This window comes from Falco rusticolus, chromosome 4, assembly GCF_015220075.1.
Source record: "Falco rusticolus isolate bFalRus1 chromosome 4, bFalRus1.pri, whole genome shotgun sequence".
Lineage (NCBI taxonomy): Eukaryota > Metazoa > Chordata > Aves > Falconiformes > Falconidae > Falco > Falco rusticolus.
Genome location: NC_051190.1, coordinates 90,186,720 through 90,210,366, shown reverse-complemented (window position 1 = coordinate 90,210,366; position 23,647 = coordinate 90,186,720). Strand labels below are relative to the sequence as shown.

The 23,647-nt window shown below is 42.8% G+C and overlaps 1 protein-coding gene across 2 annotated transcripts in view; it reads right to left on the bottom strand.

Moving 5' to 3' along the window:
* GLI3 (GLI family zinc finger 3) overlaps positions 1-23,647 on the bottom strand; it is a 215,560-nt gene that overhangs the window by 89,195 nt on the left and 102,718 nt on the right. For both annotated transcript variants that reach the window (XM_037386917.1, XM_037386918.1), the window contains exon 4: positions 8,082-8,187. In XM_037386917.1, coding sequence (XP_037242814.1) covers positions 8,082-8,187 — 106 coding nt within the window. The remainder of the gene's footprint in view (positions 1-8,081; positions 8,188-23,647) is intronic.

Below are 23,647 nucleotides of genomic sequence, written 5' to 3'. Positions count from 1 at the left end.
AAAGAAAAAAAGAAAGAAAGAAAGAAAGAAAGAAAGAAAGAAAGAAAGAAAGAAAGAAAGAAAGAAAGAAAGAAAGAAAGAAAAGAAAGAAAAGAAAGAAAAGAAAGAACGCTAAGCCTGTAACATTTCAGTTGTCTTTGAAGCAAGATTTAACATGAGTGGAAGAATTGTACTGAAAAAAAAAAGGAGTCTGTCACAGTCCAGTACCTCACAGGCCACTGCAACAAGTTTGACAGCAGCCTCTATAGAGTTGGCTTGCTTCTGGTTCACTGCACGTGAATACCACAGTCAATATCTGCTCACTCGACTAATACTGCTGACTACAGCACAAAGAACACAGGAATTTTGTCCAAGAAACCACAGGCTCAGAGCCTTTGAATGTGCACTATATTTAGAGCTTGCATTCTTTGCAGCTGATAACAGAATGAGATATTAGAAATTTCAAGCAGCAAAACTCTAGCATTGCAATTGTTCTATGTATTTTTGGTTAAAAATTAAGGTAATGATCCACATTTGCAATGATTTTGCCCATGAATATTTTTCCTACTTGTTTTGTTCACGTTTTCCCTCTCATTTTCCATCTTTCTCAGAGTCTGTGTAGCTCCTTACATTAGTTGTAACTGTAAAGATCTACAATTACTCAGTTCACGATAAATGCATACAAAGATATTCACCCTGTTATCTAAAGAGGATGCATGCACACACGCACACAAACATGCACACTCATAGACACATCCATACACAGGGAGTGCCCCAAAAGCTTGAAATCATGTCTAGTTATTCCTTGGTCTACAGAAAAACGTTACATACAACAAGGTGTCTCGAGGCACGACTTTGCTGGCCATTCATTTTGCTTCCATCACCTCTTAACTCATGCTGGTTTGAACACCTGCCTTAGGGAATCACTTCTCACTGGCAGCCAAGAATTCATCTAAGTGCTGTTAACTGCCCAGATAGGGTAAATCAGCTAAGTGGCAGCGGTGTTGAGTGCCAACAGATACCTTACCACTGATAAACCTAGGAACTGTTTCTCTGCAACAACATAATTCATACAAATCTCTTCCAAGAACCCCTTCCACTGGATTGGGCCCCACCAGACGAATCTGTGCCACTGCCTCTCAGGTGGGGCTCAGGCAACTGATTCCCTTTAGACCAGCAGAGGAGTGTTCCCAAGGACCACCAAGGGCTTTCTCCTCTTTTTCTTCCCTCTGTATCACCCCGGGAAGTTGCCCTGTGAGTTCTTGCTACTACTGAGTGCCCGTATCATGAGAGGTGGCCAGCCAGCAGCCAAACGGATGGTAGAAGCACGCCTTTCTCATTAAGGCTGGGGGCTGCTGCCTCGCAAGGGCTTTTCTTGACACAGTGGGGGGGGGGGGGGGGGGGGAAGGATGGAAGATTTGGGGGAAGTTTCTACCAAAGGATTTTTAACAAAACAAACCATTGCATTTTACAAGTTTTCCCTTCTACATTAAAAATCTCAACAAAATTTTCCTCTTATTTCAATTGCTGTAACTTCCCCAGCCATCCCAAAATCAAGCTGGCTGTAGAAAAGAACAAAGAGCCTCTGTTAACGCAATATTTATCTGCTGCTATTGTTTCTCCTTTATAAATCCGTAGTTCCTTGGCATTACAATTAGCTACCCCAGAGAAAATGATTATGTCACAAAGTATTATCCGCCACAGAAACAGATGAATGATGTGAACCAAATGTAATCTGGTGTGCTTAGAGGCAATTCTGTTGACTTTCATGTAAATGTGCTTGCTAAAAACAAGGATGATTTTTAGCAGTGAATCCTTATTTGATCTAGAATTTATTTGCCAGCAGATATTCTTTTCTTAATACTGCTTTTTCCTAGTAGGAACAGAGAAACAAAGAAGAGTTGAATTGAGTGTACAGAAACTTCAGACTACAGCTTACCTAAACAAATCAATGTAACTGAATTTATGTAAAATGGCTACATTTAAAAATATTTATGTATTTTTATCCACATTTTTAGCTACTTTTTTTCCTTTTGAAGTGTCTCAAAATCAAAAATTTGAATCACATATCCTTTTTTTCCCTGCAATTCAATATATGCCACCAATAATTTGCTTTCCAAACTTCTCCCAGTTTCAGATAAGTTCTTAAAAAGTCTGTTTCTGAAGCTACTCTGTAAGCCTGCTTGCAAAGGAGAATTTATGGTCTGCCAGTCTTAAGGTAAATATTACTAAACAAGTACCAACAGCTAAACAAAACACTGATTCACTGTTTTAAATGACGCAACACCATATACTGATTGAGAGATTGCAGTCCTGGTCCTGACTCAGGTTTCCTCTTACCTGCTTTGCAAAAGGCCTGGCACTGAACGAAAATTATCTGCTGAAGTTTATGTGTGGGCATCTGGCCCAGCTATTTTACTTCTGTGAATTACCATCACCACACTACTCTGTCACTAACAGGCATACACATTGCTCGCAGAGCCTATAACACACACACATGGCATATAACAAACTCAGAATGACCTTAACAAGTCACCAGACCACGCTGCTTCCTTCTCAGAGACCTGCTATAAAAATCCTCCAGACTATTAGCAGCTGCCTATTCTCAACGCTGCACTTCACTTCCAGGGACAAGTTTCTTGGGGTGCTTCCCATTTAATACAAGATTTCTCCCTGCTTACAGAAAATACTTTCATGGCTGATATTGGAAAGCCCTAACTACAGTCATCTTTTCATGTCCCAAGAGCTTCCCAGTCTTTCTTCTTCGAAGGCTCCTGGCTCCCGGTCCAAGTCGTAAAGTAATTAAAGCCAATTCAAGGAGTGATGTTTTTCACACTGGGTGGGGCTGTCCTTCCCACTGTGAAAGGATCAATGAATGACTCCTTGCCAAGTCTCCAGCTTGGAGGTACACTGAGGTAAAGCAGCAGGTAAAAGATTTAAGAAGTTTAAACACCAAGATTTTTAAAAGAAATGAGAGCTTAGGAATGAAAGCGCAAAGGAAAAAATCAAAATGTCAGTGATGAGGCTGGGAAAGTCCTATCAAACATATGGCAAGCAGTTTCTCTCATAATCAAGGATATTTTGCGGAGCCAATGCTTTAATCTTCTCGCATTTGTACATCCCCCATTGTACTGCATGGTCCAGAATCAGAGGCTGATGAAAGCTGAATGTCTGGGCCTGACTTTCCTTTCCTTTTCACCCTTGTGTAACTGATGTCTGTATAAATTAGATATGAAATAACATATCTAAGAATCAGACTCTCTTTTTATCAACTTGACGCTGTCTGCAAGCAAAACACATGCTTTGCTTCAGTACTGGTGCATTCACACAGTTAAAAATACCTGTTCAAGGCATTCATGTTAGGCACAAGCACAACGGTCCACACACCATCGTTTCAGGGCGTAAGACTGCCAAACTCAGACGCCGCAAGCCTCAATCAGCAGTTCGGAAAAAAAGGAGCTTGGAGCATTATTGATCCTAGGAAGCTACAAGACAGCAGCTTTACCTTGCAGCTTCCTTCTTCCAAGGGCAGCCTCCTCTGGCCATAAGCATATGGGTAAACATCAGTGCACTTTCCCTTAGATCTACCTGCTCATGCTCCCTTACTGACAGCCCAGGGCTAATGTAAAAAGGGGTGGCACAAGAAAGAGAGACGGAGGCTAAATGGATTAATGTTTTGGAACATACATGGTGTATCTTGCAGCACATTCAGCCCTGAAACTTTAACTTTCTACTAGCCTCCTACAACACATGCACTAACTGCTCTGAGATGCACACAGGCCACCACCCTGGAGCTGTTCCTGATGCTGCCACCTGTCCCACCTCTGCAGGAGTGTGCATCCTTCACAGCCACCTCAACAGCACCTGGAAATACCAGGTTAAGTCATCTTCAAAGGCTGTCCAACCCAACTTTGAAAGGAAGCAGATCAGGAGCAACCTACTAAAACAACTCAATAAAGGTATGGGAATGAATGACCAAGAATGGTAGCTTCCTAAATCGCTGAAGTTAAATCCATTAATAGCAGTTTGCCTCTGTCTTAGGAGCTTTGGGGTTTTATAATTAATAAATCAAAACTCTCATCCTGGCTAACTCAGATTTTAAAAGTTGTGGGACTACAAAGTTATTCACACTTGCACTATCATAAAAATAGTCAAGACAACGTTATTATTCCTCTGCTCACTGCTAACAACTCTCATTCCAACAAAGCCAACATCAACAAAGACATCAGGGAACTTGAAGAGTTAGCTAACAGTAAATTTATGATTTGGTTCTTAAGGAGTAAAAAAAAATAGCATGCTCAAAGTATTAGTTTATGTTTAAATAAATACCCTCATTAGCAGCAGGATTTTGAATCACTGCACACCAACCAGAGAAGGCATCACACTCTACTGGATGGCGTAGCAAACATCAAGAACCAAAACATAGTTTAGCTTCAGTTTCTCCTTTAGTACTTTACTTTAGAAATCAATTTTGAAAATTAAGAAAAAGCTAGACAAAACCACCACCACCACTACCCCAGAAAGCAGAAGTGGCATTACTAAAGCCATGCTTCTTTTGGTACGTTTTAATCATAGGATGTTTAACAAGTAATTCAACTTGCTAGTTCAATGAAGAGTAGAAAAACTGAGTTACAGTTTACTGGAATATTTTTTTTAATTAAGGTTCATCCCTTGATGGGGGGCGGGGGGGAACACAAGCTCCAGCTCCAATTACACTTTTCATATATTGCTGCTGAACAACAACTTCAGTTTCATACACCTTCCCTGAAGTATAAAGCAAAGATGTACTGTAGAAATTCCAGGATAACTACATAGTTCTAACAAACAGGTTTTGGTAACACAAAGTGACACATTTCAGTACATATTCATAAGGGTTGGGGGTTATTATTGGGCTGTAATTGCAGTTGTTCTAACACCTAATAAGCCATGGCTGGAAAAACAAAGGCAGGTTAATTTGTGATTTCCTCTACTCATTCAGAGGCAAATTAAGTGTCAAACAGCTAATACAGAACATATTTCATTTTATGAGATTTTAATTTAATTCTGCACCATATCGTTGATGCCTTAATGTAGGGTGGTTTATCTAGAGGAAGAGCAATTTATAAACCTCTTTCAATTGAAATCTTTAATGATAGGATACGATAGCATAATTACAGCAATGCCTGCTAGTCCTACTATACATAAGCATCTGTCAGCAATTCCGTCATAAACATAAACCCTTATTTTAGGGGTTTATAACTCAAAATGTAAAATTTGGCTCCAGGCTGAAATTTGGGATACCACAGTTCTGCCCATCAGCAACTAAACTGTAAGAATTATACATATAAACACACATACCTCCTTAGAGCTGCAAGTCTGTAAGAGCCCTGCAACACCTTAAAAGATCCTCACTTTTTCTTTTTCACTTGGCCATTGTTCAAAATCATGTGCACACATAGGCATCATGTGGACAAGGCCCCCTCCACATTTTTTCTGCACTTGTATTAAACCTAAACTAATTCCACTAAGGCTTGACAGGTTCTGGAACACATTCCTGGGAGCATGGGTAACAGGAATGATGCCAATTTTTTGCCCATATTTATATTACACACACACACACACTTGAGAGTATTATAAGCTGAGGAGAAAACCACGCATACAATGAAGTCATTGATCAAGCTGTAGGTAAACATTTGTATCCTGACTCATGTTCTTGCCATTTTCTCTCAGAATTCTGAAATAACTTCTCAGACCCAGTTCGTTCTTCTTCTTTTTTCTTTTTTTAAAATGGGTGTTAGGACAGAAGTTCAAATGATGGCTCCAAACAATCCCAAATCTAACACTCCTAAGTCATACTCACACCAGGCTCTGTAAAACTTGCAAGAAAACTGATGGGCGTCTACCTTACACATCCACTAAAATGTATTCCCTGAAGCTGCAAAACCATGACAAACCTTAACATCCACAAAGAAACTGTTGGAGTCCAACCCATTTTTCTAACTTGATTGTGTATTTACATTAATTATATTGACTACAAGGGCTCCAAGGGTCCACTACAGCTCATCATTCCAATGAGGACAAAAACCAAACGAGTGGAAGGATTGACAGAAGTTAATGGAAAAATAAACGGCCGGTATCAAGGAAATTTTGAGTGTAAAGCTTGGGTTGACATCAGGGTGCACCTCTAAAGCTGTATCGCATCACACGAAGATCTCCCCCTCTCTAAAAAGCCTCTGCAGGGCCCGGCTGAATCACCGCCACACCACGGAGTGTGGCAAGGAGCGGGTCCATGCAGCACCAGCACCCTTCTGCAGAAGGGGCATTGACTTTGGTGTCAGAGGGGATGACCACTGAAGGCCAAATGAGGGACAAAGCAGGCATTTTCAACGTTGATCTTTTGGGGCTCTCACAGAAATCGTGGCAATTTTAGCAGTGCAGGCTGCTAGTCCCAATTTCCCACTGTCGCCCAAAGCCAGGAACAGTGGTCTACCCACCCAAAAGCCCTGCCTGTGGGTGCACTGGCGTCATGGCATGGACTGAGTTCATGGGGCTGAGGCTTTGGAGAGGGCTCAGCACAGCAAGCGCTGCCAGGCAGGGTCTCACATGGCATGAGATCCAGAAACCTCCACGACGGCTAACCTTGCAGTATCCAGGTTTTGGATGATGGTCTTCTGCTGATGCAGCTTAAAACACTTCCTGGGGGCTCCCTACTCTGTCTGCCTCGCACCGAAGACAAAGACAAATTCTCCACTAGCTTCAGAAGGAGTAGGATCATCCCCCCAGCTCCCAAAAACATCCAAGCAGAACATTCACTGCACTGCAAAATCTAGGATGACCACGTAATGACTCTGTCTGAGCCTGCCACCTTCAGCTTACATGTTTTTTACCAGAAAATATAAGCATATATTTGAGTACATTTTATGACGTGGTTGACTGTGGTGTTAACAGTGATGCACCAAGAGGAACTCTGAGGAATAAATCACAAGTTTCTGTACTCTCTCTTTCTATAAATATCCACTTTTCCTCTAATGCCCAAGAAGACTGCATCACAGATTTATTACTTACCTTCAGGCAAATTTTCTCTGAAATTACAATTTAGTTATAGAAGACTGACCCAAAAAAACCTGTTAGTAAAATATTGTGTGTGTACTTGGGCATGTAGTTAGGATTGTTAATATCAATTAATTCTGCTCTCACAGAGGAGGACTTGTTTAAAAAACTTCATTTTTCTTCTGCATATATGTAATTACACAGCTGTAACTAATAGCCATAGCAAAGCAATTTGCCATCTAAACAACTAGCATTATTCTTCTAAGTATTACTTGTGCTTTTCTTCTTGTATTTTCTCAGTACGAGAGGTGATTAGTAGGTATGATTAAACGTATGTATCAAGACTTTTAGCGAAGTACTAAGCCCTGCTTTTCGCCTCCATTTTTAATGGTACATAGCAGTTTTCTGAACATAACTCTTTTATTCTGCAATGCTGATATCTGTCTCCCCATACAGAAGAAGATAATATTTATTTCTACAGGATTTCACCACTAGTGCCCTTTTCTAATGCATGTTATCACTCGTATTCATTTCTTTTATCTTTGTGTAAACCATGTGCTCTATCACATTTGCCATTTTGTTTGGGTGACATTCCCATCAATCAACCAATTGCCTGTGCATGCACACAACAAGGACTATGAAAATTTACCAAAAATTTCATTATGCTTCATAGCAGTCGCCAGAAAAGAAAACAAACACCTTTGGCATGAGAGGAAATTTTAGCTATGAAGAATCCTAAGCTCAATATAGACAAAATACATGCTTTGCCTGTCTGTATTTCACAGCGTTCAGCACTTTTTAATTTTATATTTATAGAACGACAGCACACAGAATAAATGTCAGCAAAACACTTGGGTAACATTTGCCAGCCACCTATTGTAACAGGAATTTTTCAGGCACCAGCCTGGCTTTTACCTCACTAAGAGATAACCTTGACACTTTCTAAAGGTACATCTCGCTCTCCAACAAGACTGGCAAAGGGCGCCAGGTGCATGGCTTTAAGCACTGCAAAGGTTCATATACTTGCCCAATCTTCCAGGCAGCTGGAACAAGGGGAAATACTGAATACTCACACATGCAGAGGAGGAATGGGAGATGGTTCATAATGGTAGCGTCCCTCATGATGTCTCGCATCAATTGGTACAGGAGGGTGGAATGCTGGAAAGAGGTGAGGCGGATCTGAAAAAACAAACGAGGTTCCCAGATCGAGTATCTCCAACAACTCTTTAAAAACAACATTCATAAAAACGGAACAGATATGGAAAAGCATTGTGTCAACAGTGCTACGACTTACGGGTCGCATTCTCCTTCCCCACTGCGCTTAGTCAGGTCTGTCCGAGAGGAGATTTTGGCCCACAGTGTTTGCATGAATATGTATTCAGTAATTTTAATATTCTCTTTTTATAGCTTAAATGGGAAGGGACGTAAAGAAGTTGTTAATAAATAATTATGTGCCCATATGTGAAGCGTCAGATCAAAAGGACCATCAAGCCTTTCATAAGCACTCCTGATTTATTTATTTTTTATTTTAAAAAGAAAAAAAATAATCATTCCAGGACCAAAAGCCTAAGCAGAGAACACAATACAATAAAAAAAAAGTATACCCTCAGAGATGTACACACAATCCTACAACAGAAAACAGAACTGAAGTGGTATGCTGAGAAATGACTATCTGGAGTAAATCAGACAATGGAGTTAAAAGGGAAATGAGTTGGGAAAGGCTATACCGGAGATGCTTAAATGCATCACACCGATGGCTGATGGTCACATCTGGAGGAATGTGCTTGAGGACAGGGAGACTTAATTTCATACGCTGCTCTTAAAAAGGAAGGGGGCTTTCTTTGTCCCCATGGCTGGAGACCCGGGGACCCGCAGCTGCAGTAAGCTCCCCTGCTCGTCTCCTCCAAGATTTTCGCAGGATGGGGTTTTGCAGCTGCCAGAACTCCTGTTCCCCACTGTTTCCAGAGAGCCTCAGCAACCTGGCTGACAAAAGGGGGAATGTGCCCTCGCCGCCCCCACCGGGCTCTTGCCCTGTGGGACCCAGCAAAAGCCCGCCCCGCAGCTCCCCACCACTTTTCCAGCAGGATTGCCTCCCAGCCTTGGAGGAAACAATGCACATGGACCGTGGCTCCACACACCAGCACACCCGGGCGAGCTGTGTGCCTAGAGGAGGCTACTGCTGACCGCGCTGCTCGCTGCTACCTCCCAAATGTTCAAAAATTCAAACATGATGCTGAGTATCTTCTGTGGCGTGAAACAAACTGATCCTGCCCAGTTATTACCCGATTGCCACTCTGGATGAAGTCATGTGTTTATTCGACACCAAGAGTGGAGCAGTACAGACATTAGGTCATGTCACGTATTTACTAAAATTCTTCTACAAAGAAAGAAAACTTTAATTACGCACCGGCAATAAAACTACACCTATTTCAGTTTTGCCTGCTGACTCTTCAAAGTATCTTCGTATTTCCTGCCTTTCCTATTCAGCAAAACGTCATCCTCCTGTTTGATTATGTAACCTGTGAAAGCAGTTCCCTCACCAACTAGAGATGATTATTAAAAAAAAAAAAAAAAAAGGAGTTCTGTCTTTGATGTTTGTCAAAAGTTGAGTTAATTTATCATTATGTTTTGAAGCAGGAGAAAGAACTAAAGGAACAAACCTCATGGCCCTGAGAGAGTAAATGGAGGGCACAAAGGGGAAAGTGTGACAGTTCTGAGGAGATATCCCCAGTATTTCAGGAAAATCTGGAAACATCAACACAGTCTGTCCAGTTTCATGGCTTGATTTTGTGAAACATCACTAACATGATCAGCCACAGCACATTTCTGCCATTTACTGGCTTGGGGCTTAGGCACCATAAATGAAAAATAATTATGGCTTACTCCAGGGAGCTGGGACCTCAAACTTGCAGTAGCTTTAATTCTGGTTCTGCTGCACTAACTGGACCTTGGCATGCACTCTGTTACAAGCTTCGCTCCCCATGCTGAGCACTCCTGGGCTTCAGCAGAAGCAAAGGTGAGTCACAGATGACCAGGTACCCCTGTGAACACAGTGTCATTCATCACCCAAGTGGAGGATGCTCGCTGCCACCTTCTGAAACACATTCCTAACCACCCGCCAAGGTGGAGCAGGGGAAAAGGGGCACGGGAAGTGTGGTTTAGCACATCTCCCTGCTTGCTCTGTGCCCTACTTTGCTGGTATTTGACTACAGCAGCGTAAGTCAAAGGGAGGAGGTTTTAAAGCAGACATCTGGCATTTTACCATAAAAACTCTGCACCATTTTTTTCAGCAAAGAAGGAAGTCACTGTGCACAGGCAAGTCTTTCTTTGCCTGACCTGTCTCTGGAGCACAGGTGAGACCACAGAGATTTTGTCACCCTTACTCTGGTCAGACAGGATGGGCTCCACCTGGCCAAGGCAAGCAATCCCGCTCAGGATGCCATGCCTCCTCACTGTCCCACCCTCATCCAGCCTGAGCAGCCACCCATTAAAAACAGTTCCAATATTTAAGCAGTGAAACACCGTTTAACACTTCTGAATGTGATCATCTATCTTCCCCTATCTGGGAAATGGAAAATGAGCATTAAAGGACCCAAAAAGAGTATTCCCCTTTGTGGGGCCTGTGCAGTGCAGGGCACCAACAAGTTGTACACATGGGATACAAATCCCCAAAAGTACCTTTTTGAGTCCTCTCACATTAAGCTCCTTTGTATAGCTTGGTTGCATCTTGTTTGCAGTTTCCATCTGGGAAACAGCCGTACTCCATCACAGTACCGGGAGATGTCTCTGTCAGCCCTGTGCCGACCAGAGCAGAGCTGCATATCAAAACCCAACATAATTATCCATCTCACAGTTTATTATTTACACATGAGCAATACAGCTGGTGAACATCATAACTCAAGTGTATGTGTAATAAGTTACTACACTGTAGCCATCTCCTGTTGCAACTCTTAAGAAAAACCACATGATGACTTTTCCAAAGTCAGGCTAAAACTGCTGAAGCAGAATAAAGTGCCACTAAACCTGGCTACCTCCTATTTATCATATAATTTCCTGACTGATGGTTCCACAAACCAGCTGCTAAGTGCTGTGTACTCTACTGTCAGCCGACTAACATGCTAAATGGGAGACAGGGAGAATAATGTGCAGAACTAGTGGAGTCAATTTTACAGAGGGAATTCAAATTCTGCTGTGTTTGGGTCAGCCCTCAGCACAGAAGTAGGCAGTAAATTCTACGTGCTTGGGGGCCCAAAACCACTCCACTTTGAAGAGCATTGAATATTTATATGGAAAGACTCTTAGATCAAACAGAGACCTGCCAAAGCACTCATCGTCCAGGGCTTCACTTGGAATTCACTTGAAACTCCATAAAAATGTAATCGGTTGACACGTATTTATATGGAAATACATAGCAAGAAGTTTACAAAGCAGTAACTTGGGCTGTAGCCAGTTTCACATTGCTACTTCATAACCCACCCAGTAACTATTTCATTAAAGGCACCATCAGAATATTACAGGCACATTCTGCTGCTATTATTTATGCTGTAGCTGAGTAAAGAATGAGTGAGACTATTCACAGGCTAGATACAGAGGTCCTCAAACTTTTTAACCAGGGGGCCGGCGCGCGGATGAAGTGGCAGGCAGTCATCTGCGGCTGCTTGGTTTCCCCCCCTCAACCCCCGGCGGGGCGGGGGGTGGGGGGGTGGGGGGGTGGGGTGTCTGTAAATACCAGGGGCCAGATTGAGGACCCTGGGGGGGCGTATCTGGCCCGCAGGCTGTAGTTTGAGGACCCCTGGGCTAGAATTTAATCTAGACCTACCTACCTGACTCCTGGCTGTTGTGAGAGATGCTCTACCTATCTAGAAAACCAGAGGGCAACTTAATGTAAAAGACAGGATACCTGCTCTGACTATAATAATTTTCACATTTCTTATATAAACTGCAAGGAACAAAACTCTTACCCTTAGCAAAAAGGCACTCCTCTCACCAAAATAAACTGACTAAAATCTAACTGCCTATTCCGCGAGGGAAATTATTTATTATCATTTGCAACTTCTTAAAAATTCTGGCTGAGAGGCAAACTACTGCAGCGTATGCCAGGCAGTTTTCTTGTAGATATCCAAAGGCAACTGTGAATTCCTGGACCGATCCTTCAATTACATCCTTACAGAGACTCCCTAACATAAGTGTACAGTGCAGCAGTAGAGACGGACAGATGCTGCCTGTGTATTTGGAGCCCTCAGCTCCAATTCAGCAGAAGTATCTGACACTGTGCTTAAATTTCACCATTTTCAAGAACTTACAAGGACGTGCCAAGGCAATGGAAATACACTTAAACACATTCCTCGCACATTGCTGAATTTGTTAGCTGTTGCCTTCTGAATTCTCTGCTGCCTACTACTGTAAGCTTCCTTCAGATGCTCTCCTGTCTCCTGCATAGCTAACTGGGTCTCCTCAAAACAAAATGGGGAGATACAACTGCCTGAAATGCTACAAACTCATCAATTTTAGCACCGTGAGATTTTCTGGAAAATATGTCAATTTATGCTGACTTCTTCTTGTGTAAAATGTGCCTTTTTATTTCTTCTTCAAGAATCTTTCTCGCCTTCTTAAAGTGAATAGGGTCATCTCTCTCAAATTACAATCACTCCTATACAGGAAAAAAGAAGAGACCTACACTTGTTCTCTGAAAGTCGGCAACCTAGGGCTCTGCTGCAACATCAAGGGAAGGAGACTGGGAGAAATGACAGGGATGTTCCTCGCTGCTGAACAGCAAACCTGAACTGAAGTCTGATGAGATGGAGCAGGTAGCAGCAATTCACTGAAAGACTCAGTGGAAAGGTAGACGATGCCAGGTGCCGTGCAGCGTCTTGAGGCAAAGGCAAAGAGGTTAGGCTGCTCCAAAGCTCACTGAAGTTAAGGGTTACTTTTCTGTAGACTCTGTAGTCTCTCAGATAAGCCTTACTTGGGGGATCACTACATTTGGAAACTTCAGCTGTGGTGGTCCACACCCTGCCCTGAGCTAACCAACTTGCTCTAGCACCTTGTGATTCCTGCCAAACCCTTGAGGAAGATGGCCGCTGAAACAACAGGCTACGTTTTTCAGCATGTCAAGAAAACATTTGCTACTGTAGAAAATGCCTGCATCGGCTTGAATGTGCCCAGCATGGCCCTGATGCCTGCACCTGTGTCATGAAATCAGGGCCAAGCAAACACAGGACTCAAGCCCAACACAGGAAGCCCTTGTTATGTTTTAGCAGATTTGTTCTCAGGACAATCAGCTCACCAAATTAAATGTCAGAACTGAGCCAGGTGCAAAACTCTGTCTCAGATATAACCTCATTTGAGGTGAAATCTCCTTCCCGCTTAAATTCATTACAGTCTTGATGCTGAACTCAGTGGTACCAAGCTTCCACACCAGATGTAACAGAAACAATATCAGGCAAAATATAGCCTCCCCGCTAATGTCTTTTCAATATGCAGAACAGTTTTGAAGAGTTTGCCAGCAAATTTCTACACTTCCTTTGGTTCATAAGCTGATCACCAGATGGGAATTTTCTAATATTCAGGTTGCAGAGTCCCTAAGGGCACCACTGTTTCTTCATGTACATTCGTTTCAACTGATCTGAATGTAATGGTATTGCCAGGTTTTGTGGGAAGAATTAGGTTCTTTTTTGCCAAACAAAGATCTTATTTTGGATTTCTGTTTAATTACAGCTTGCGTTCGGGCTCAATAAGAGCACATGTTGTCTTTGGGGGGCTGGGGGGCTGTGGTTAGCTCTTTTTCAAAAAGGGGTGAGTTCTCTATGTCTGCTTATACAAAGGTTTGAATCAGGAAGAAAAATGACTGAGCCACAGCCACACGTTAATACATGCACCTAAATTTGTGCACTTTGAAGGGTCTCTCTAAGGTGACTGGCATTGCTGCTTCAGCGTGGCTAGTTGCCACCCGCAGCACTGCTTATTTGCAGGCTGATCCACTGGTGTGCTACAGTCAGTTATCTCAGGAGGCTTTTCCCCCTCCTCCTGTGTGTGTGTCCCTCTGTGTGTGCACGTATGCACATGCACACCTCCAGTGTGGCAACTGTCGTGTTGACACGGATGCGCCTACTCACTATCTGACTTCACAGAGAAGGAGATTTTAAGTAGGAAAAAGAAAAAGCCATGGCAAAACCAAAAAAAGAAAAGCAAATAAATAGATAAAGCCAAGAAACAGACAGAGTGAGAAAAAGATTTTTTAATTTGTAAGTCCTCTCCATTTCAGTATCGCTAAATGTTAATTGTGATAACATAGAGCAGATATACCACTTCCAGAGAAAACCACAATCTTCAATCAGATCACATCCCTTCCATGTCCGCGTGTCTTAATGATGATCAGACTTCCCCTCCCTACCCTCTGCTTGTGCTTGCACAGCCTGTACGCTCATCTTAAAAATAAACCACAGGAGTTCCCAGCCAAACCTCACAAACTAGAGCACAGCTCCAGCTCCGTGCCTCTTGTTATGGCTGAATAATAATTTCTACCTGTGCAAAACTGAAAATTAAGACTTCGGGGCATCTTAGATCCCTGCCATCCATTTTACCACTTTTTAGTTTGTAAACTTAAACACCTTGTGGGAACATGTTTTATTGGTTTTAGTAGTTCCACAACAACCATCATGCCAAACACACGAAGGAGGAGCAGTTACCGGTGTGCTGGAAGAAAAGTGGCTGGAAATTATTTCATCAGCTGGCACTGAGAGGTCTCTAATATGCCAAATTTGCTGCAGGTATTGGCTAAATAACTGCTGGATTGATTTCAGTTTGAATGTTTTATTATTCCTCTCAGTCGCTGCAACTCTGCTGTCTGAGGAGCAGGACTGCCTTCTGGAATATTAACTAAACTTCCTCAAGTCCATTCAACTGACTCCAGTGCTCCCTGCCGTTTGCCCATCCGAAAAAAAGAAGAAAGAAAAAAAAAATGAAAAAAAGTAGTAAGAGACAGACTTGCAGAATAATAAATATATTGCATGTACACAACACCTTGGACTGAAGAGTCTCATATTCTTTAAAAATGTAATTTGTGATTCATCACAGCCCAGTGACTTCAAATTGCTGTTTCCAGAGGGATGGACTCTGGCAGATGAAGGAAGGACTCCTTGTGCTGCCCTGACCATGCAGTCACGAACTTGCCCGGTGAGCAGAGGGGGCACAGCACTGCCGCCCCACAGCGCCCCAGGACACACATTTTCAGAGGAAAGCTAAGACACTCCACCAGCACAGTTTGTCCAAGAATAAAGAGGAAATTGTTGGAAATGCACCAGGAAGATCCCACCTCAGTAGCTTCTTCCACCCAAACAATACTTGCTGTTTCATCCTATACACAACTTCAGAAAACCCTCATGAACATGAGCAACAGTTGCACATAGCCAGCGCCTGTACACTGCCCATGCTTTCAGGAAAAGATGAGGATGATAAGACATCTTAGCCTCATCACCACATTACTTGGCGGGAACATTGTTTCATCTAATGCAGCTGGCTCAGCTCATCTTTTTCATAACCTCTCAATCCCACGCAGCATTTCTTAACAAACTTAATAATGTGGTCTCCACAAGAAAATGATAAATTGTCCTCTGCCAGGAGCTGACAAAAGAAATCCCTCCCTCTGCTACCTCTGATGGACTCTGCAGCAAAATAATAATTCAGCTTCTGCCTTGTAACATGCTTGCTGTTTTGCTGTTGCTCGCCCTAACTTATCATGCCACCACATGTCAGTGCATCCTCCACTACTTTAAAACACACACACACCCCCCAAATTATGGAAAAAAACCCAAGCATCCATATTTAACTTTCAACAGTGCCAGACAAATGGCTTCACCCAGCTGCTCTGGAATGCTTCCTACCTTTGACTACACATATGTATGAAGGATCACATCATCAGTGTTTCCTTCTCTATGAGTAGCAAGCAACTGGATGCATAACCACAACATATACACAAATAATTTTTAACTATCTATGTGTGCATACCCATTTCTGTAACACAAAGCAACAAATTCCAGTGGTTGAAGGTGAGCTGCAAAGTGGAAACCAAGGAAATGAAAAGATTGTAAAAGAAATAAATCCTGATCCACACTAGAGAGAACTAAAGGAGAACTCTCACAGTAAGGCTCTCAACTCTGAACTACTCCTAAGCAGAGGTTTAATGTGAGCTTCCTGACCAGTGGGAACAAGGAGCTGCCACACAACAGCTTGGTTATTTCCTACAGCTCAATACAGCTCAAGGAAAGCATTCAAATGCCCTGCTACCAGCTGCACACATTAACTCAGCAATGACAAATATCTCTAAGAAGCAAAGGTAAATGTGGCTAAGGAGAGGTAACAGAAAGCTAGAAACTAGAAAAAAAAATCTAAATATATCCTTGTATTGCTGCTGATTTGATGTGGGAACAAATAAATGTAAGTAGGATAATTCAACAAGCTTTGGTGACATTCTCCAAAGCATCATTTAAACAAATAACATTTGCAGACTGACCCATGCTGCCACTTTACAAACTTCAGAGACCTGTGTGCTCTTCTGCATACCAGAATCAAGATTAAAAGCTATTTGAAAGGACAAATCTCAAACAGTTGGGTATCACCATAGCACAATGAAAATCACCGTAGCTAAACAGATTTCCAGCAGCTGAAGGTCTGATCTGGACCACAGGGTTAAAGACTTAGAAATAGGTTATACTTAGCAGCTTTGATGAGTAATTTATGGCATGATAGGAATTAGAGAGGGAAAAGCATAATTAAATCAATTACAGCTATTTTTAGATATTAAAACAGTTCAGATTCTATGGGATGCACAATCAAGTGAACACTTGGAGAAATTTCTTTTTCCCTGTGATCAATCTGATTTTTTTAAATTTCATCCAAATATTCATAATTATTTAGTTTCTCTCTGTATCATCCTTAGTAATTACTCTCCCTCTGTGGTGTTTACACTCTTCCAGCTCTTGCAGATGAGCAGATAGCTATCACATGTGCTGTCAGGCCACTCAATAATATACTTTTATTGCATCCTTTAATCTCTATGTCCATATTCTAAATTAATCACAGTCACTTGGTTTTGCTCCCTGAGTTTCTTCCAGTTTGGGAGAGATATACAGTTGTCACCCCTGCAACTCTCAGGCATCAGGTTTTCATGCAGGCTGTCATGACACTGTTTAGGAGGTAGCCTTAGAGATTTATAATATGAATAACGTATTTCTGCAAATTTCTCTTTCCATCAGGTGTATGTGTTTCTTACATACAGACTCAAATACCATTACCTTTCATTTTCCCACTATAAGACAGTGCCTTCATCCCATGGCAGCAACCTACCCTACCATTTCTAGAGGACTGCTGGTGAAATGGGCACTACTCAAGTCTAGTAAAGGCAACACAAACTGGCTTTTGGTTATTACTTCTTGACATTTCTAAATACTTGACGTTAAGCTGTTTTCCTCCTCCTTGTTCCCTCGTCCTCCTTCAGCTTCTCAAAGAGTTTCTCCCCTATGTTTCATTTTTATGCTGGGTACTTTTTGTTTCAGATCATTACTGAAGATGGAAAGTATGGCAAGTTCACTAAATTTGCCCTATTGACATTTATCCTAAATGCTCATTCAGCCTATTTTTGAGAATGTCATATTGTCGATATTCCAGTCAATCTGAGTTGGTTTTTTCAAGCCAAGCACTGAGGCAAACATTTTTAATGAAAACGGCCAAAGTCAAATTACATCACTTCCCTGTGACTCAGTCTGGCCACTGTTAACACAGAGATATCTCTTCTGAGGCACTACGACCCTCTTCAGTGAAAAGTCCTAATGAAGAGCCTGATTTAACAGTATTTTATCCACTACTCACTATACTTTAATTCCTTATAAAAGTGCTTCAATTGCCTAAATCTGCTCATTCTCTGCAAATCTATCTTGGGTTTTGCTCATGATCTTTTTCTAGGTTTTTTTTTTCTTTACAGACAACTTCTTTGTTTCCTGTTACTCAGACACAGGGTAAGAGTATCAGCTTTAGATATAACCACGCTTTTTGCTGGGTTTTTAGGATTATTGTTAGGATTCCCCCCATTTCCTCTTCCCCACAAAAGGGCTTTTCTCTCTACAGTGTATGGAAAGTTCCTCACAAAGTCATATCAACACCTTCACCTTCATCCCCTCTCTTTTTCTCTGCAGACAGAGCAGCAGGGTCAGGCCTACGATTCTCTTGCTTTGGGAGCTAAGTGCTCCTTACCAAAAGCGGCCAAGCCTTTACATCACCCACTTACAGCTCGCACCACCACTGAGAAATGGGATGTCTGTCTGAGCTTACTTGTTGAAAAACACAAATCAAAAAAATCAGAATTGACAACCTCAGCTCAGTTAATGCTCGTGGTCCTTATGCCCTGAGAGGACGGCACTGAGCAGCGTGATGTGTCAAAACCAGATGCTGCACCTGGTGGCATTAGAGCTGCGGAGTAGGGGCAGGCAGCTGCAGAGGGCACCTGGCTGCAGAACCCGCTCCAGCATTTCCTGAGCACTGTGTCCTACTCGCACAAGCCTCACTGCTAGGACTTGAGTGTCACAAGCTGCAGGGGCAGGTCCAGCCTCACCAGGGACGAAAAACACTCCCCTTAAGGGAAAAGGAAAAATGGGAGAACAGAGGCATGCAGGCAGAAGCATAGAAATGCAGTAGCAGGCATAGCAGCCCATGGCATCAGCAAAGATTTTTTCACATAGCAAAAGCACAAAAGCAAACTCTTCAGGGCAGTTTCCGTCTTTGTATCACCTGTCTACAGTGCTTACAATAGGGCCCTAGTCCCTGACTGAGCTTTTTGGCACTGCCACAGATTACAACAGCATTATTTTGTCCAGCCTCCAGTCCAGGCAGACCAGAGAAAAAGTTTTATTACCTGCCTATGCATAGCCATGTTCTTCAGCTTGGTGGTTAAGGGACAAGACAGGAGAAAATGCAGAATTAGGTGGAGCACATCTCCACGAACATGAGAGAAGTGGGTAAGGACTGTACTTCTGCTTCGCTGGGTGGGTAAGGGGACACTGAAGAGGAGGCCACTGCTTTTCATTCCTCTCTTTACATCCCAAAGGGGAAGCCAAGGGTGCTCCGAGGAGACAAGAGGAGCCACAAGAGGGCAAAGATAGCCATATGAGGATGGGGCACACAGACCACCATTCCCTGCCACACAGCCAATTGCCACAGGAGGCTACAGACACCTAAAGTCTAAATGGCCTCAAGGGGAAAGTCACTGAAGAGCAAGGCAGGAAGGGTCCAAATGTGTAGAAACCACTTACAGACCAGGAAATCCCTGGACTGCAAATTTTGGGAAGTTGGGAGAGTGCTTGAGGGGAAGAGGAGAGGAGAATCATGTGCCGTGATCTTAACATTAACATCTGCTTTTGGTCATTGTTTGGAAAAGACACCAGGCTAGAGGAACCTGTGGTGTGGGCCAGTACAGCCCTTCATGCCCCGCTCACCCCTGGCATGTTCCCAAAGGCCAGGATGGCTGCAGACCCCTTCCCCTGACACTCAGCCAGCGCATCAACAAGAGCACTGCCCAAGCTGCAGGCCTTCAGCCCATGCAGCTCTGCAGCACAAGCATGAAGACTTCCCAAGCCTGTAAAAGCACAACTTTCAGCTGTACGTTTACACATCACAGTGCACAAAAGAGGACTTTGGTCTATGGTTAACATCAAGCACATGGTGGTAATAAAAATAACTTGCGATGTCTGTTCCCTGCCCACTGAGACACAATCCTCCCTTCCGCATTTCTGTGCGGAGTTCAGATGCAATCTGGCTATAGGAAAATGGGGGACTTTGTGGGGGACTTCATTTACCCTTTGGCAGAAGAAGAGGAGACAGCTCTCCTCAGTCCTACCCTCCGGCAATCTTGGAGCTTTTCCAATGTATTAAGCATCAGTTTCCCACCAGTGAAGTGTTTGATGTTCTACTAAATGCAGTGGCACTCGAAGAGGTATAGTAACCCTCCATATGGAAAAGCTGTTTGACACAAAGGTTGAAGGTCAAAAGTTTAAATGTTTGTGACAGAGACGACAGCAGTCCTTTTCTAGTCAATAACAAGAAAGGATGTGCCAGCTCTTAATGCTACTATTGTCACTTGTTTGGATCCTATTGAAATTCTAGCATATTTATTGCACTCCGGGAGCATAAGGACTTTTTGTTTGTTTTAATCTCTATGCTGAGCCCAAGGAGTCTGAAGTGTTGTGACTCCCCTTGCTCCCGAGGAGAATGCACAGGGAAACAATGCCAGAGGATGCAGCATTGTAGTCCCAACCAACTTGGCGCTTTCTTCCCCACCAAAAAATACAAATGATGGATGGAAACATATGGTCTCTATTGGACAGGGCTGGAAATCTCTGCTCCTGAACTCCCCACATGACCAGTTTTAATTGTTCTGTGCTATGGCAGGGGGTGAAAAGCGCTCCCCACCATCAAGATCCCAGTTTTGCCAGTCATTGTTGAGAAACGTCATGCCACAGCTGACTAACGCTCCCATTAGGCACAACCGTGGCGGCGCCAGGAATAGCAGTGAGGCTCTCTGAGGCAAACTGTAATGCCATAACCACAAAGAGTATCACTTCACCCAGTCCTCCTTCGCTCTCTGAACTTCTGCTTGCGGTTAGGCAGAAACTTATTACCAGAGCTCTGCAGTGCATGTTCCAAGCATTGTATCAGCCATCGATACCTCGTGCCTTGCCAGGAGCAGGATCCGAGTTCATTTGTTACTACCTTCCTCAGATTCCCACTCCCCTCTCCACAATGAGGATTAGCAGTTTAAGTTATATTGCTGACCTCCATCTGGCTAGGCAGAAACAGATGTCTGCGCACTCGGGCATGATCTTATTTCAAAGTGGGGACTCTGGGTTACTAATGACGTTATGAAGGCAATAGCATATGTTGGCTCTCAACGGTCCATTGTCTAATTGGGATGGTTTTAATCAAATATGAATGTACCCAAGTTTTTGCAGCTAATGAATAAATCCCCTTTTTAAACAACGATAGTAATTTTGAGCTCTCCACCAAGGCAGCATCCCGAGGAATGCCTACGCGAGCTGCAGTCAACACCAAAAGCCCGTAAGAGGCTGCAGCAACATCCGCTGCAGCCCAGTTCGTTGTTTAAACAGCTCCTGACTGCCCTTCCCAGAGGTAAGCTGCAGCCAGATTGTTTCCCTTCACTTCACAAACCAGATATGCATGGCTTATGTGAACAGCCCGAAAGTTTACTTTAGTCTGTGTTTAAATACCTTCTACCACATATTTCAAACAAACAGTTCACTTCATTAGAAAGGCAAACAGCGTAGCCACAGAATACGAGCACTTGAGGAGAACCACGCCGGGCAGAGAAATCCTCTGCCCCTGTGTAAACACCGCCTGCTCTGCAGCTCTGGGCGGCATCCGCCTGCAAGGCCACTTCAAAAGCCTTTTCACAAATACTTCACACGTCTGTTTGTAAGTAAATGATAACCCAGAAGAGATTATCTGCAGGGCTGAGAGCCCCGATGACTATCACTACTGCTGCGCAGGCGAAGAAAAGAAAGCCAAACCATTCGCTGCCAGGCCTGGGTGAGTTATGAAACTGTAATAAACTCGGTGGCAATCCAGTAGCATCAGCTAAACCTGTTAAACTGGAAAAGCAGCGCTGCTTTGGTGGCCTGCTTTGGTGTATTTGACTCTACAAAGGGAAGCGAATTTTACCCTTAGCAATAGAAAGGCTACTGCACCTCCATCGTTATTTAACTGAGTCGTTAAACTGGCACACAACAGAGAGTTGTACAAAAGAGCAAGAAAGCTGTGCAGCCAACAAATCACCAGATAAAGCACCAAGGCATTTCTTTCTGGACAAAATACACATGGTGATTGGAATGCCCCAGGAGCGCACAACATAGTCTCAAATCCCAGAAACAAGCAGAAAAGGAGGAGGAAGAAAAAACACAACTGGACACAGAGAGGAGGTAATGGAAGGCAGCCAGAGCTGGAAGGCTCCCATGCCCTGCCCTCCCCTCTGCAGACCCTTGCGGCTCCTGGGAATACACCCTCAGGAGAGCAAAGCGGCTCAGAAAGAGAGTTTGCTGTCACTCCCTGCTCTTTTTACTACTTTGTGCCAACTGAAAATTTTTAATCAAAATACTGGCATTTGCACGTTTGAAGGTAAGGACGCAAGGCAGCTCATGACAAGGGCACTCTAACCACGTCCATCACTACTGTCATCAGAGCAATCACAGCAAGCTACCAGGACAGCATCTCCTGGCATCAGCCATAAAACGCAGACCCATGTCATGCCCACAACTTTAGCACAGCCTTAAAAAATAAAATCATCAACTGTCTATATGCTCTTAAATCTATTCTCAGGCAAAAAGAAACAACCAAAAATCTAAAAATCCTTCAGAAAGTTCATGAGCAGGGACTGACTGCACCTGGCTGTAGGGTGAGGGCTCACAAGCTGTGAGAGCACTGAAGTTATTCCAACTGTTGTATGAAGAGGAGAGGAACGGATAACATTTTTATTAGGGGGAATTCAAGTACTATCAAGTATGGACATGAAGGTTAGGACATCTCAGCAACCATAACTTTAACCTTGCAGTGACTCAAAATATAATTGCATTATTTTCATTCTGAGGGTGAAATTAAGTCCCACTAAGTCAATGACACTTTTATCATTAATTTCAGTGGAGTGGAGTCAGTGTAGCCAGCTCTTGCAATTTTATCATGAGTCTTCCTTTTCTTTTTGATGTTTGGTTTTTTTTAAGCGCCAGTCTTTTCAGTCATGTCACTAAGTAAGAATCTCAGCTTTCATTTAAAAGGAAAAAAAAATCCAAAAAAACAACAAACCACAAACATGTATGTTTCCAGCTGTTACGGCTGCAAAGAAAAGCTGGAAAATGAGAAACCCCCAGGTCTCATAAACTGTGAGCAAATAAAAAGATCCAACAAAAGCACATGAGCAGGTATGTAGATACAGGATCTTTAAGTAGATATGGAAGGCTTTTGCATGCTCACATACACCAAGTTCTTATTTTGAACAGATACTTGGGGATGGCAGGATGGTAAATCTGTGTTACAAATGGCGCCTGTTGGCATTACAATCCATGGGTTTTAACTGTGATCATCTTTAAAGTAATTTGCAAAGGTTTTGGTCCATACCAAAACTGCACATCAAATATCAATGATTTTTTATTTAACTACATAGATGCTTCCTGTAGAAAGAGTATTTTTTGTCCTTTCTATTAAGAGTTGCGGATTCTTCTACAATGTGCTTCAAGAGTATAACCTGGCTTATGAGGATTGTTTACTAAAACACATGAGGTAGAAAGATCCCTTCTGATCATTAGTGAAAAGGCTGAATTTAAGTTTAAAGGGAAAATAAAAACCCCTAAGTTTCAGCATGAGCTACAGAAAATAACAGTCTTAGCCAGCTCTTTGAGGGGCTATGATAATACAAGCAATAAATTTACTATTATTATTACAACTGATAACACAGGCTGAGCTAATGGAATTAAAATATCTTTTAAACCAGTTCTTGGAGAGCTGATAATATTAACCTTTAGGTGCCAGAAGTTGGGGATTTCCCAGCGTACCAAGCTGGTTGACTTACTGACACTAAAAATAGGAC